Source organism: Falco biarmicus, chromosome 1, assembly GCF_023638135.1.
Source record: "Falco biarmicus isolate bFalBia1 chromosome 1, bFalBia1.pri, whole genome shotgun sequence".
In the NCBI taxonomy this organism is placed as follows: Eukaryota; Metazoa; Chordata; class Aves; order Falconiformes; family Falconidae; genus Falco; species Falco biarmicus.
Window position 1 is genome coordinate 75,470,921 of NC_079288.1, and position 13,035 is coordinate 75,483,955.

The window sequence follows — 13,035 nt, forward strand, 5'->3', positions numbered from 1 at the left end:
GGTACACTCCTGGAGCCTTTCGTCTGCATATAAGACATCAGTGACCACACGGTAGGTCTCTCTAGGGTCCTCACCCTGGCACTGGTGGTTCATCACCAAGTCCAGAATCCAGATGACACCTTGTTAAAATCAGAGGTTTCAGCTGTGGGAAGTTGTCTTAGTTTCTCCAGACCATTTCTGAATGTTGAGCACACAAGTTTCTTAAAATACGACTCAAAACCAAAGGATTAATTTTTGGTTGACACCATGTTGTAATCTGATCTCTGAGCAAGTAATTTTATGTGTGTATATTATGGGTGTATACTCTAACTTTATATGTGTATAATATGGGGGTGTGTGTGTATGTATATGTGTATGTACGCAGAATAATATTGTCCACACCAAGCAAATCCAGAATATCCTTGAATTTAGACACTACAGAGCTGTGATATCTAAACCAGAGACTTCCAGTACAAGTCTGCGTACATCCTGATAAGGGAAAGTTCTGACTGGCACCTATGTCTGTATCAGTATTATTAAATATTGCACCAAAATAATATTTTAAATTAATATTCTCTTGGCTGTGAAGTTACACTAGGAGTATCACTTCAAAAAGTCCTGATCGGTTAACAGGAAAACCCCTTCAGAGTAAAAGATTGTTAAGGATATAGTTTTGATCTATATGTGTATGTGGGGCTGTTATGAAGATAACATTTACACCAGCTTTGGGGATAAGACACGGAACAACCTTATATTTCTGTGTTGCTAGAAATCACATTTAAAATGATGGTTCTTGGATGTGGTGCTGGTGACACTCTCCAGTTTCATTCACGAGGTAAACTACCATGATGAAAAACAATTCAGGCCTTACATGGGAGTTCTCTTGACTAAGATTTTCTTCTTGCATTTACAGTGTTATTGGATTTTTGTCAAAAAAAGAAAACAAAGTTAAAGCAACGAAATTTACTGCCAGAGACTAAATCATTGTAATGGTCTCTTGTGACTTCAAAAATATTATGATGAATCTCTGTATGAAAATTATTCTTCTTTTCTACAATAATTAATGGAACAGAATTCTGATATTTAGATGAAATATTGAGCCTTGTGAACATAGGCTTTGTTTATGATGCAGTAATCAAGACGTGTATTGACTTGCAGGAATGAGGACAATGATTTTGCGTTTTCCTAGGCAGGAAGCAGTGATTTCTGTGACTAATGAAATAGTCTGTAATTCAATGATTGGAGTGTATTCCTCCCAGATTTACTGTGTAACTTCTGAAAGTTATGTCACTTTTCTGGGTCTTTACTTCCTCTTATGTAGGTGTGGGGTGTTCTTTATTAATTATGGTCTATTACAAAGAATCCTACATAGCTGTGATGTGGACTTTCTGAGGGTGTTACTAGGTTGTAGGATCCAGATTTGTGTTATCGAAATATCATAAAAGGTTCCTTTTTTTCAGAATCACTGTTGAGTTTCATTTCTGTAGGTGTCAAACTTTTTCTTTATTTTACTGTCAATTAGGTGTGCATTGTACAGAAGAGAGACACCAAGAAAATGTATGCCATGAAATATATGAATAAACAGAAGTGCATTGAGAGAGATGAAGTTCGAAATGTTTTCCGGGAGCTTCAGATAATGCAAGGCCTGGAGCATCCCTTCCTAGTCAATCTATGGTAAGCGAATCTTTAACATTCTATCAAGGATCTTTTGTTTTCTCCTATTGCTGAATCAATTCAGGCTGTGGAAGGCTGGAAAGCTGCAAAGTGTGAAAAAATTTTCATGACCTCTTTTAAGGTATTTAGGTTTTGCAGCAGGCTTTATTTTTCAAGAATATTTTAAAGGTGCCCTTTTACATTAGAATATTTAAACACCACATTCAGCTTTACATTTCTGGTTTGATTTCTCTCTAGATTGTTATAGCAGTGTGTGGAAATGTATTGGTCTGTCCAGCTTCATCTTTTCTTTTTGACAATACTTGGACTAAACACCTGTTATAAAGCTGTGGAATATCAAATCCAACCATTCAATTAAATTTTATTTTAGTTGATTTGGAAAAATAAAAAAAAAATCAATTACTTTTATAAATGGCTGTCATGGGACAATAGAAAAGGATCTTTTGTCACTTGGAGTTTCTCTTATCTTCCCCGTGCTAGCCACTGAATGCCTTGGTCATGCCTCGTGAGTGTGAGAAAATGTTGGTCAAGTAATGACTAGCTTCAACTACACCACCAATTTAAAATATTTGCTGGCTTTTATGTAGTGATAGTAGTAATGTGATGGAGCCTTTTCCTCCCTTATCTAAAAATGGCCTATATAATTTAAGAAAAAGGGGACATAAACCATTACGGTATGAAAATTGCTCATTTCATGAATAGCTTCATTACCTGCATATGGTGACAGTGCACACAGACCTGTTTTGTGAGTTTTAGCTGTCTTAGTAAAGGTCCGTACCTAGGCTACAGCCTTTTGCCTGTCCTTTAGCTCACTCTTGACCTGTACAGGTGAACTTGGCATCTTTCATGAATTGTAAGCCAAATTATTTTCTGGCTTGAGTCAACACAGCTTTAGTATAATTACATTCACTTTAACCAGCAAAGCATTTGATCCCAAAATTCATTCAAAAAGGACCTAATCATATATATGTAATCTATCTAGCTATCTCTGTATATCTCTCTGAAGTGCTCTCCACTTGACATGAATGATCATATTTGAGCTAACCTAATATTCTGTTGGAGGTTTAAAGAAAAATAAACATTGTGACTGTAATATAAAATCTTCCCAGTATAATTTCCAAGGTTCCAGCAACCTGTACTCTGGGGATTTCTTCACCAAAGATGTGGTATCTCTGTGCTTAACAGCCTGTGGATTTTTCTTTCATGCATTTGATTAATATCTTTTAAACTCGCACAAACTTTTCCTCTTTATCAAGAGATGGGAAAGTTTCCGCTGTGTAACTAGGCACTGTGAAGAAACAGTCATAAGTTAACATGTTCTACAAGATACTTCAGTAAACATAACAGTATTGAAGGACTAAAGATCAAATATTTATTGTGAAACAAAAAGTATGCTAGATTCCAATTACTGAATTATAATCAGCTAATCAAAATTCTTTCTTGTTTTCTTTTTTTATGCGAAAGATTAAATCCAAAATAAGCAATACCTTAAAATCTGTTGGGTGTGATGATGATTTTTTTTTTTAAATAATTAATTCGTTCTTTTTGTGCTTCTGAGATACTGTCACGAGATCTCAACACTCAAGTGTTATACTATATGTGTATATGAGAAATGTAGAAAATGAAAGAGAAATTTAGTACTCTAGAATTAACAAAACATTTCAGGCAAAAAGGAACCTATTCAAGATGCTCCAGTGCAATAAGTGTGTTCTCTAGCAATGCTAATAGTTGACCGGTCTATCTAGGATGCTTATTAGCTTATTAAGTAGAATTTTCACTGAAGGGAAGCCACTGAGGCAGCCTGCTGACCCATCAAATCACATAATAAACGACACATCACCACGCATGGATGGGGCCTGAAATTTAGCACTTGCATTAAAGCTTGTGACACAGCTCAGCAGCCAACAGTCCTGTCTCCCTGTCACCAAGGTTAATTTTCAGGTCTATGGTATGAGACAGAAGAACATGGAATAGTCTGAAGACTTACAGTCAGATCTAAAATCAGTGCCCACGTTCAGGAATAGTCCTGTGAAGGTTTTCAGTTTGTTTGTGCAACCACCCAGCCCCTGCTGCCTTAGCATCTCGGTGTTTCACAGCCTGAAATCCCCACGCAGACATACTTTGGTTCTTCTTAAGGCCAAAACATGAATGTGTGTAGGTACAGCTAAGCTAGTAGGTGAAACAGCATCCAGGAACATTCCCAGGTGTTGCCTGATGCAGCTGGACTGGCCCTTGGCATGCGGCTGTCCTATGTGAGCCGCCCCTTCCCAAACAGCTCTTGGATAGTTCCAGACTCAGTGTCCCGCAGATCAGTGTGGTGTGGCCAGTGCCCTTCAGCAGCAAAGACTTTCTAGCAGAGGCACAAACTGCCCCCGACAGCTGGCCTAAGTGGTTGGAAATGTTCCCCAGCATGTCTCAGCTACTACCATAACCAGAGTGGGTAAATGAGAGCAGGAGATCCTACTCTAGGGACCTCCATCCTTCCTGTCAAAGGGGAGCAACAGTGTAGTCAAACCCTGGATATGTGAGACTCTACTGAGATTCAGGGAGTTGGACATATGCAATTAGAACTGTAGAAAATTTTCAAAAGATCATTTCATTGACACAGTATTTTCACCTGATTTGCTCATCTGAAACATTACGCATTCAAGTGTCTACTGATTCAAAGCCTTGACTCCACAGTGAGCTACTGAACTACTGCAGAACCTATATTCCACCCTGGGCTAGCACAGCAATGCAAAGTTTTGAACCCAAGCCTCCCCAGACTTAGTCTCTACTACCCTAAATCACTCATTCTTTGTACCAGGCCCATAATATTTTTCTCTAATTAGCCTTGCACAATCCTAAATTAATTTAAAATAATTTCTGATGTATTTCTGGAGAGTCTACGCTGCAGTAGTGTGTTCCAGACCTCTGAATGCTCTTTCTCAACTTTTGCCTGAATTTCAAGATGTTCTACACATTGTCGTCAAATAATGACTGCTGTTATTGAACTACAAGAGCACAACACAAATATCACAAATGACTGATGAATAATGGTCACATCTATTCTATTAACACCAAGACACATGAAGCTCTTAAACATATTATTTATATTTTATTTATTTATTACCATGAAAAAGGAACACTGCAAGTACAAATGAAATATTCCTTAAACATATTTTGTGTTCTCAGCAAAAATCTCTTCAAATAACAGCATTTTCATTGATTGTTTGTGAATTAGCAGCTTGTTTGATTATTTTTACTTGCAGTTTAGATGCAATAATATTTTACATTGAATACATTTACATTGTATCTGTAACTTACAGTAGATGATTAGCAGGAATCCATGAGATTTCCTCTTATGAGTCAATTCTCAGTATACTAATGGATAGAAGGAAACAGTTGAAACTGCATTTCTTCAATAGTAATTGTAGCTAGGTTTGTGTTTCATTATTCAGAGTTAAGATTTTTTTCCCTGTTATTTTATTAATTGCATTGTAAATGTACAAATGGGCTGTAACAGGATCTACTAAGTCTATCTTGTTTCACAAACTGGAATATTAGCAAGGAATAGTTACGTCATGGTGTATGGGCAATAACACAGCTGCAGCTTGTGTAAATGTTGAGTTCCTCTTGATCAGGCTGTTTTGGACTAGTCTGTCTTTCTAGGGGCTAACAGACTCTCTAAGGGTGTACATCAGTTTTCAAAAACCCTGCTTAAGGTAAGATTGTGGTGACAAACTCAGAAATCCCATCAGCCTACTAATTTTAATTGGTATCTTTCTACTTAGCTGGGGTATCCAACTTTGATTTCTCAAGGATATTCAGAAGTAATTATTCTGAGAAGGTAAGTATCAATCTGCTGAGAGCTCTGCTGCAGCTCCCACATTAGCAGACAGGCACTGACACTGTTCACTTAACTAAACACTAATCCTCCTAGCGAAAGTCAGTAATTTAGTTATAGGCAGGACACAGACTAAGATGAGTAGTGGTGAACAGCTTTTCCAAAATGATTTAATTATGCCTTTTACATTAGATTGTCACTGGATAAAAACTGAAAACAGGCTTTGTATGAGGAACCATAGTAAAGTGTGTTTGCACAAAACACTTTGTCAGCTTGTGGTTGAAGTGTTGTGTAGTCTGTGAGGAAATGGGGATCTCACCACCCATGCTAAAGGAAGCCCAGAGCTCATGTCTCCTGCTGTCCAGACTAGCTGATTACTTGTCTCCCTACAGAAAGCATGGTGATGGTGCCAAGAGATTTGTTGATATAAATATTCTATTTGCCCCTTTTAATCTCAGTGAAAAGTAATTAGCTGGCTGGACCAGTCTGGATGACACTTCAAAAGTCTTCAGAAAAATCATCATTTCTTTCTTGATTTGAAAGGGAAATTACTTATTTTGGTTGCACTGTCCCTTCCCCTTGATTCCTCCCTCCCCTAATCCCCAATTATGCGAAGCAAGATTTAAGATTAGGCAGGTAGCCTAGATCTAATCTACTGTTCTTTTATCTGGAAGGGATATTCATAATGAAAAAATTAGGGAATCTTATTACCAAAATACTGGCATTTTTTTTTCAAAGTATTTTCTGTAAGAACTTCAGTGTCATCAAAAATGTTTTTTTCTCTTGGATGAATTGAAATGAAATCTTACTTCTTTTAATTGAAAACATCAAATCCAAAATCTGTATTGAAAAGTATATTTGGAGGAAATTCTGCTCATGACAGAGCAGAGTTTGTGGGACTGTCCCTGTCCAGAACAGCTGATTTCAAAAGTTAATCATCCAGACCTTCAAAATGAAATTAATATAGTGGTAATTCTCCCAACGGTTCCTTGAACCAAACTGAATACTAAACAAGCACATTAATCTTTCTTTGAGGAATTACATCATCAAAAAGAAAAGTTGGCAACTCTGGAAACAAACATGACGACTGGAAAGCCCTTTAGTTATGCATGGTAACTGCACAAAGAAGTAATGAGATACACGTAAACAATCTGTCATCAGTTAAATTCTCATGGAGAGAAAGAGAAGAGGAAAGAAGGTAAACCTTCTGTAGAGGGTAATTCTGCTGGCATCCACCAGTAGCCCCACCATCCACAAGAGTATAGAACAGCTAATATAAAACAAAGGTAACGTTTCAACTCCAAAAGATCTATATTAAAGAGGTTTTTGAGGTTCGTGCATCTTCTCTGAGCTTTATTAAATTGAACTTCACAGTCTCAACTTATAAATCATATTGTTTGAAGTATGAACTGTCTTTCATAACATCTGACACAGAAAAGAATCATTCTTCTGTAAATGCTCATAATAGCTTAGAGGATAGCGTTTTTCGGGAAGGACTTGGGGTTGATTTATAACCTTCATTTTAGAAATTGAATAAATGCTTAAAGATACGTGAGCCTTGTAGCCAGTTTTATCACTGTTAGAGGCATTTCTGATAATAGAGATCCTTTCTTAAATGAAAAGCAGTCCTGTTTTTTATCAGACCTTTTGTATGTCATGTGGATTTCAAGCATAGATGAATGAGCTGTAGAAATGTCAGCTGCTAATTAAGTCCTGCCTTGAGACTACGATGTGCCCCTCTAAGATCCAGCATTTTATCCATGTTTATCTTCCCCCAAATATCTGGGTGTCCCCTGGGCAAGATGAGTAGTGTTCCTGAAAGGATCCATATTTTAAATATCTTTCTCACAACATGTATTAGGACTGAGTAAAGAGTCAGGTTACCCCCTATGTACCAATGTGGCTAGACTTGTCATTACATGATTTGTCTTCAAACATGAATAGATTCACTGGCTGCTTTGAAAAAAATACAGTTTACCACAAAGGACAGATTTTTTTTTTTTTTTTTTTTTTGCAAAAAAATCATGTATCAGAATGGCTTCTCTGCTGATGTGGAACAGAGAAATCTGAAAAAGAATTTGGACCATTCCTCAAAACTTTTAGAACATTGAAGTAATCTTATTCTTAATAGTCTTGGTTAAAGCTGTTATATCTTTTTTAAATTGTTGGAACAATTTCAAAGGCAGCAGACGGGAAAAGGTGATTTACATTTTGTCAGCTTATAGGTAATTTTCCTAGTGTAGACAAAGCAGTATGTTTTATGTATTTAACAACCCATAGAGAAGTGTTAGATCCACTCTGAGAATGCAGCTATATTTTGATGTATTTTTTCTTTCTACTCATCAGTCTATGGAAGCTGTATGTATTTCTTTAGACAGATCTACAAAATTACATTACTGGTACCAGCTAGAGTAAGACTAAGTTTCAAATCCAGTGAAAACTGGAACAAGTGTGGAACACATATTGTAGCAAAAATATTCATGTGTTTCTGAATTCACCTAATACCGCAGTCTATCTTCAAAAGAAAGAGGAGGTAAGAAAGAAAAAAGAATTCTGGAGAGAAGAAATTATTTGTTCAGTCTCAAGTGCTGGGTGTGTTGTTTAAAGTACACACATGTACACACACATAACTGGAAATGGTCACTTCCCTGTGAAGGTGCCCTTTCTAGAATAGGCTGGGAGAAATGTCACCTTAGACTGTTCCATAGCACAGCTCTGCCCCTCAGACTGGCATCAGATATGTGCATACACCTACAAAATTAGAGAAAGCAAGAAGATCTGCCTGTGTTTTATTGCTGAGTGGAGCTGAAGATTACCAAGTTACTTTCTGTACCTGGAGCACCAGTTACCTCTCAGAGACCCCAAACACCAAGAGGAGGTGGTTTAGGTCAGTCTTAGGTGAGTTTGCTTAGTGGCTGTGGTGTGTCTGTGTAACTTGCCTTGATGTAGCAGATCTAATCTGGGGTGAAATTATGTTGTAGGGGATGGGAAATGTCTATTCTGATACCTGATATGACCAGCTTTCTGAGCTTCATGAGACTCCATACTAAAGTCTGTGAGTAAAGCCCATGATTTCACAGAAAAAAATTACATGATATTTTTGGATTACCTTAAGGGTCTTTTCCAACCTAAATGATTCTACAAGTCTGTGAAGGAAGCAGGGAGTTTGTGGTGTTTCCTGTTAGGTGACAGGTCAGCTGTGTGCAACCAGCCTGACTGCCTCTTCAGCAGTAAGGGGTTCTGCTGAAAAGTCAAGCTGTGATGATGTGTATCTTAATAGCATGTGGTGGATCCCCAGAGGTCATGAAACAACAGATCCTGACAAACATTTGGTTTTCCTGGAGAGTAACGAAAGTGCTCAATGCACTTAGCTCTCTTTGGTCATACCCAGCTGCTCTAAGCTTGGTTTATGGAAGAAAGACTATGATGTTGCCCACTTTGGATATGTCTATGCTAGTAATTTTAAAATGGGTGTTCTTCCTGGACTCTTGAACCCAATCTTCCATACTGCTAAATAGTTTCAGACCCGCCCCTAGCCTAGCTGTAGGCTGGGGCATGAGCACCATCCCACAGAAGCCCCAGGTGCAGCCAGATTGCTCCCAGTAGGCAGCTTGCATGCCACCACCCTGGTTTTGAAGCTGACAGTTTAATAGTTCAGGCACAGACTTTTCTCTGCCATTTGGTCCTGGTGCTGGAGAACGGCTACTGACATGTTTATTGATACCACACATGTTTCTTACTTCTATGAATTTAGCTGAGGTCACAAACCCCAGGCCATGTAGTCCTGGGCCATTCTAGATATTCAATAGGCTACAAGATTCCTTTCTAGGCAAGAAGAGATTGTAAATCAAGGGAGAAAGGTATATTTAGTGTCTTGCACAGAGCTTAGATGGGTGAACTCCTTTTGCTATAGAGGGAGCAAAGGGTGAGTACTTTCCTCAAATAGCTAGATCAGTTCATCGCTTCATTAATGTAAATCTGGAATAGATAAAGATATAGGATTTTTATATCTAAGATTGAAAAATGTTCTCCAGAGCCTTAGAAGAGACAATGATGGAGGAAAAAGGACAGGAAAAGGTGATAAGGCAGCAGGAAGGGTAGGATAATTGGAAGAAGAGAATATAGGAAAGATTTGTCTTGAGTTGTAAATGTTCAGGATATTATTTCTGGCTGTGGAAATTACATTGGACTTAACACTGACAGTTGGTAACCTCTGAATGCTTGTGCTAAATGAATGTTAGCTGTAACATCTTCACTGACTGATGAATGCGTGATCCAACAGTTACTTATTTTTGTGCTGATTTTAGTACCCTAAGATAGTAATTTGCAGTATTGGAACACTGTCTCAAGTCTGCCTGTATTGAATTTTGTTCTGGTGACTAATTGTTTCCTGTGAGAAATTGCTGTCAGCTTGAAATATATATCTTTCGATTTAGCTTTAATATGCTCCTCATAAGAGCAGGATCTGGCCTTTGGCATAGTTTAAGTTTTGATCTTTTTTGCATTAAAAACTGCTGCAATAGATATTTCATCTCATGCGTGTCTCGTTGCAACCTGGGACCTATCTTGGTAGCTTGTCTTCTGCTTCATTCTTACTGAGACAGAGACTTTATTTGCTGACCCGTATTAAACTTTTTCTCACACAAAGCTTTCACTGCAAGAGGCTTTATTACAAACACTGATAAATATAAAACTGCTGTGAAAAATACTCCCTTTTGGTTTAAGAACGTTCAGTTTCAGGCAAGTTCCTCTTATCAATTGTGAATTATTGCCTTGTTCTGCCTTCACAAGGGAATGTGAAGGGAATCTGCTATTCAAAGCAGACCCTCATGAGCTTGAGGTTAGCCTTGGCCATGTCTCAGGTCTGTGGAGTAGATAGTCACAGTAATCCTCAGCACATCTGTGACAAGGATAAGTACTGTTCCTTTTCGGGCAGAAGCAGAGCTCCAGCACTGTGGCAGGGATATTTTCAGGAGAGCTGCAGGGGAGCAGGGTTTCAGTGCTCTCAGCCTAATGAGATGGGAAAGAAAGAAGAAAAGCCCTTAGACATGGCTTCAGACTCCTCAATTTATTTATTTTTTTTCATTCTCTGCTTTAAAGGTTATGAATGCCAAACATGATAGCTAGAGTGTGTAATTAGACTGATAACCAAGGTCCTGTAGGTAAAGTGGTTCTTATAATCAGTGACAGAGTAATGAGTTCCTCATGCAAATCTACTGTCTTCATGCAGGCAGGATTGATTCTTACCTATACTATGGAGACTGGGACTGCAATTAGCCTGTGCTAAAAGTAGACCATGCAACATGCAGCTCAGCCCTGCATTAACAAAGCCCAACAACTGTGAGTCAACCATCGGGATGTAAAATTGTCTTGGATGCACCTGCAAAATTGTTCATAGACATCCAGAGTGTGAATGCAAAGTAGGTGATCATTACAGAATGAAAATAAGCGCTTAACACTTTCACTGCAAATCTTTGATACCGAACAGGTCCTACAAATCTACACCTAGTCCAAAAATGTTATTCTTGGAAATTATTGGTGATGTAATAGGCCTTGGAAATTATTCATAGGGTTTTTTTTGGAATATATATGAAGTTTTAGTGATGATACTTTTAGTACAAATCAGATAAAACACATAGATGACTTCCTTTTTATTTATAAGATGTTGAAGTAAAAGTCAGGTCCCTGATACTAAAAACAAAACAAACCCCACTATGGTACTAGCAAGAAATATCAAAATACTGTTAACTGAAGGAATATCTATGTGCTTCAGGTAATATGTTAGCTCTCTGAGTCAGATCTTTCCCTTTTACTTCTGCTAGAATGCCAAGTCTATTTTTCATTTTGTCAAATATTAAAAGTTGAGGACTTTTTTTACCAAATGTCCTAAAGGACAGAACAGAAGCCGAAAGTCTGTATATGTAGGTAGAAAAGGTGTAAATAAATAAATAAAAATAGATAGCCTGAGTGTAAGGCAACTTAAATTTTATATTGTAAGAATTATATCAAATAGAGTAGATTTAAAATGGCAAATAGTGGGATTGAAGCAAAGCAGGAAGTTCTGTAATGCATTATTGTTTTATCATTGCCTGCTTAGGGGAACCTTTGCTTTGGTTCATTAAAATTTATCAAGGCTGTTGTTATTTCAAAAGTCAGCAACAGATTTTTACAGCATAAGCGTGCTCTTCCATTTTTTTTAATTAAAATTATATTTATTATACAATGAAAGTGCAGTGAGAAGCTGATACTAACATTTCAGAAAATTATTAATGGTATCCTGTTTCTAAATTAATGACAGTTTTGCAGTGTAAAGTTCTAATTAGGAAAGACTAACTCTCGTGTTTCATGAGTACACACCACATAAAGGAGAATTTAACGTTGCTTTTCTACTGATGTTGTACTTATTACAAACTGCATCCTGACCAAGGAAAGGTCATGCACTATGAAGATGACTATTTAAATTCCTCTGCAAAACAGTTGTGGCCATGAGGAAGATGACTTCTGCCTGTAAAATTTTCTCTAGCTTCCTAAACTAGAATTTATCTAAGGTGCAGAGTGCAAAAAGCCAAGGTGGTCTGATTGAGGCTTGTTGGCAAACAAATAAGCAAAATAAAGCTAACAGAAGTAACTCTTCTTTTTGACCATAACTTTCACAGGCTCACCAACAGAACGGCTGGGAGAAGGATGAGGGAAAAATAAGGATGCAAACAGAAATGATAATGAGCCTGGTGAGGGATGTGAACTGTAGGATGAAAGGAGAAGACATTTTTTTACCTTCGGTGTGTACAAAATCTAATGTAACCAGAAAATGTAACCAATATTGGTGAATAAAACAGATTCTTCGAGGTCTGAACTTCCTTTACTGACACAAGAAAATAAAGTAAGCAGAAAAGGAAGTGAGGTTTTGTTTCTGAGATGTCTCCAAAGAAGAGTAGAGACAAGCTATAGACCTCTGTGTATGCCGTTCTTTCTGTGGAAGCTGAAAACTCTGCAGCCATTTTTTAAAAACAACCAAAATATTTTGTTCCTCTTGACCTAGAACACTTGAAATACTCCCTTGAGAAAAATATCCTTTACTTGAGAATAATAATAAAACCCAAAATGTTCCTTCATAGAGAAAATAATTTGGTAAATGATAATCAATCAAATGATAGGGTAAAAATGGAATGGCATATTCTAAGCTATATGCATTTAAAACGAGAGTTAAGCTTCATAAGGCACTAGAAAAATATTGAGATATAATTTACAAATTAAGATACTAACATCAGAGAGACGTCAAATATGTTATGGTGGTCTCAGGTATTATCCTTATCATTATTATTGTTTGTCACTTAGTAAATGGTGACATCTGTACTTTCGACAGTCCAGTACTTCATTCCTTAGGGAAGGGTAAGGATTGCTTCTTTCCAGTCAGTACAACCAGCTCTACATAAATTACAGGTAATTTTCACTTCTTGAATGAGCTTTACTGGATGATCCAGGGTTCATATATGAATACCTGCATATTTTTATAGATCTGGGAAGTCTGGTATAGCAACATCTTCCATTTGTCTTTA

At 37.3% G+C, this 13,035-nt stretch overlaps 1 protein-coding gene across 1 annotated transcript in view; it reads left to right on the plus strand.

Annotated features, from left to right (window-relative positions):
* STK32B (serine/threonine kinase 32B) overlaps nt 1-13,035 on the plus strand; it is a 179,067-nt gene that overhangs the window by 34,338 nt on the left and 131,694 nt on the right. Inside the window, exon 3 of the mRNA XM_056326850.1 lies at nt 1,502-1,653. Within this exon, the coding sequence (XP_056182825.1) occupies nt 1,502-1,653 (152 nt within the window). The remainder of the gene's footprint in view (nt 1-1,501; nt 1,654-13,035) is intronic.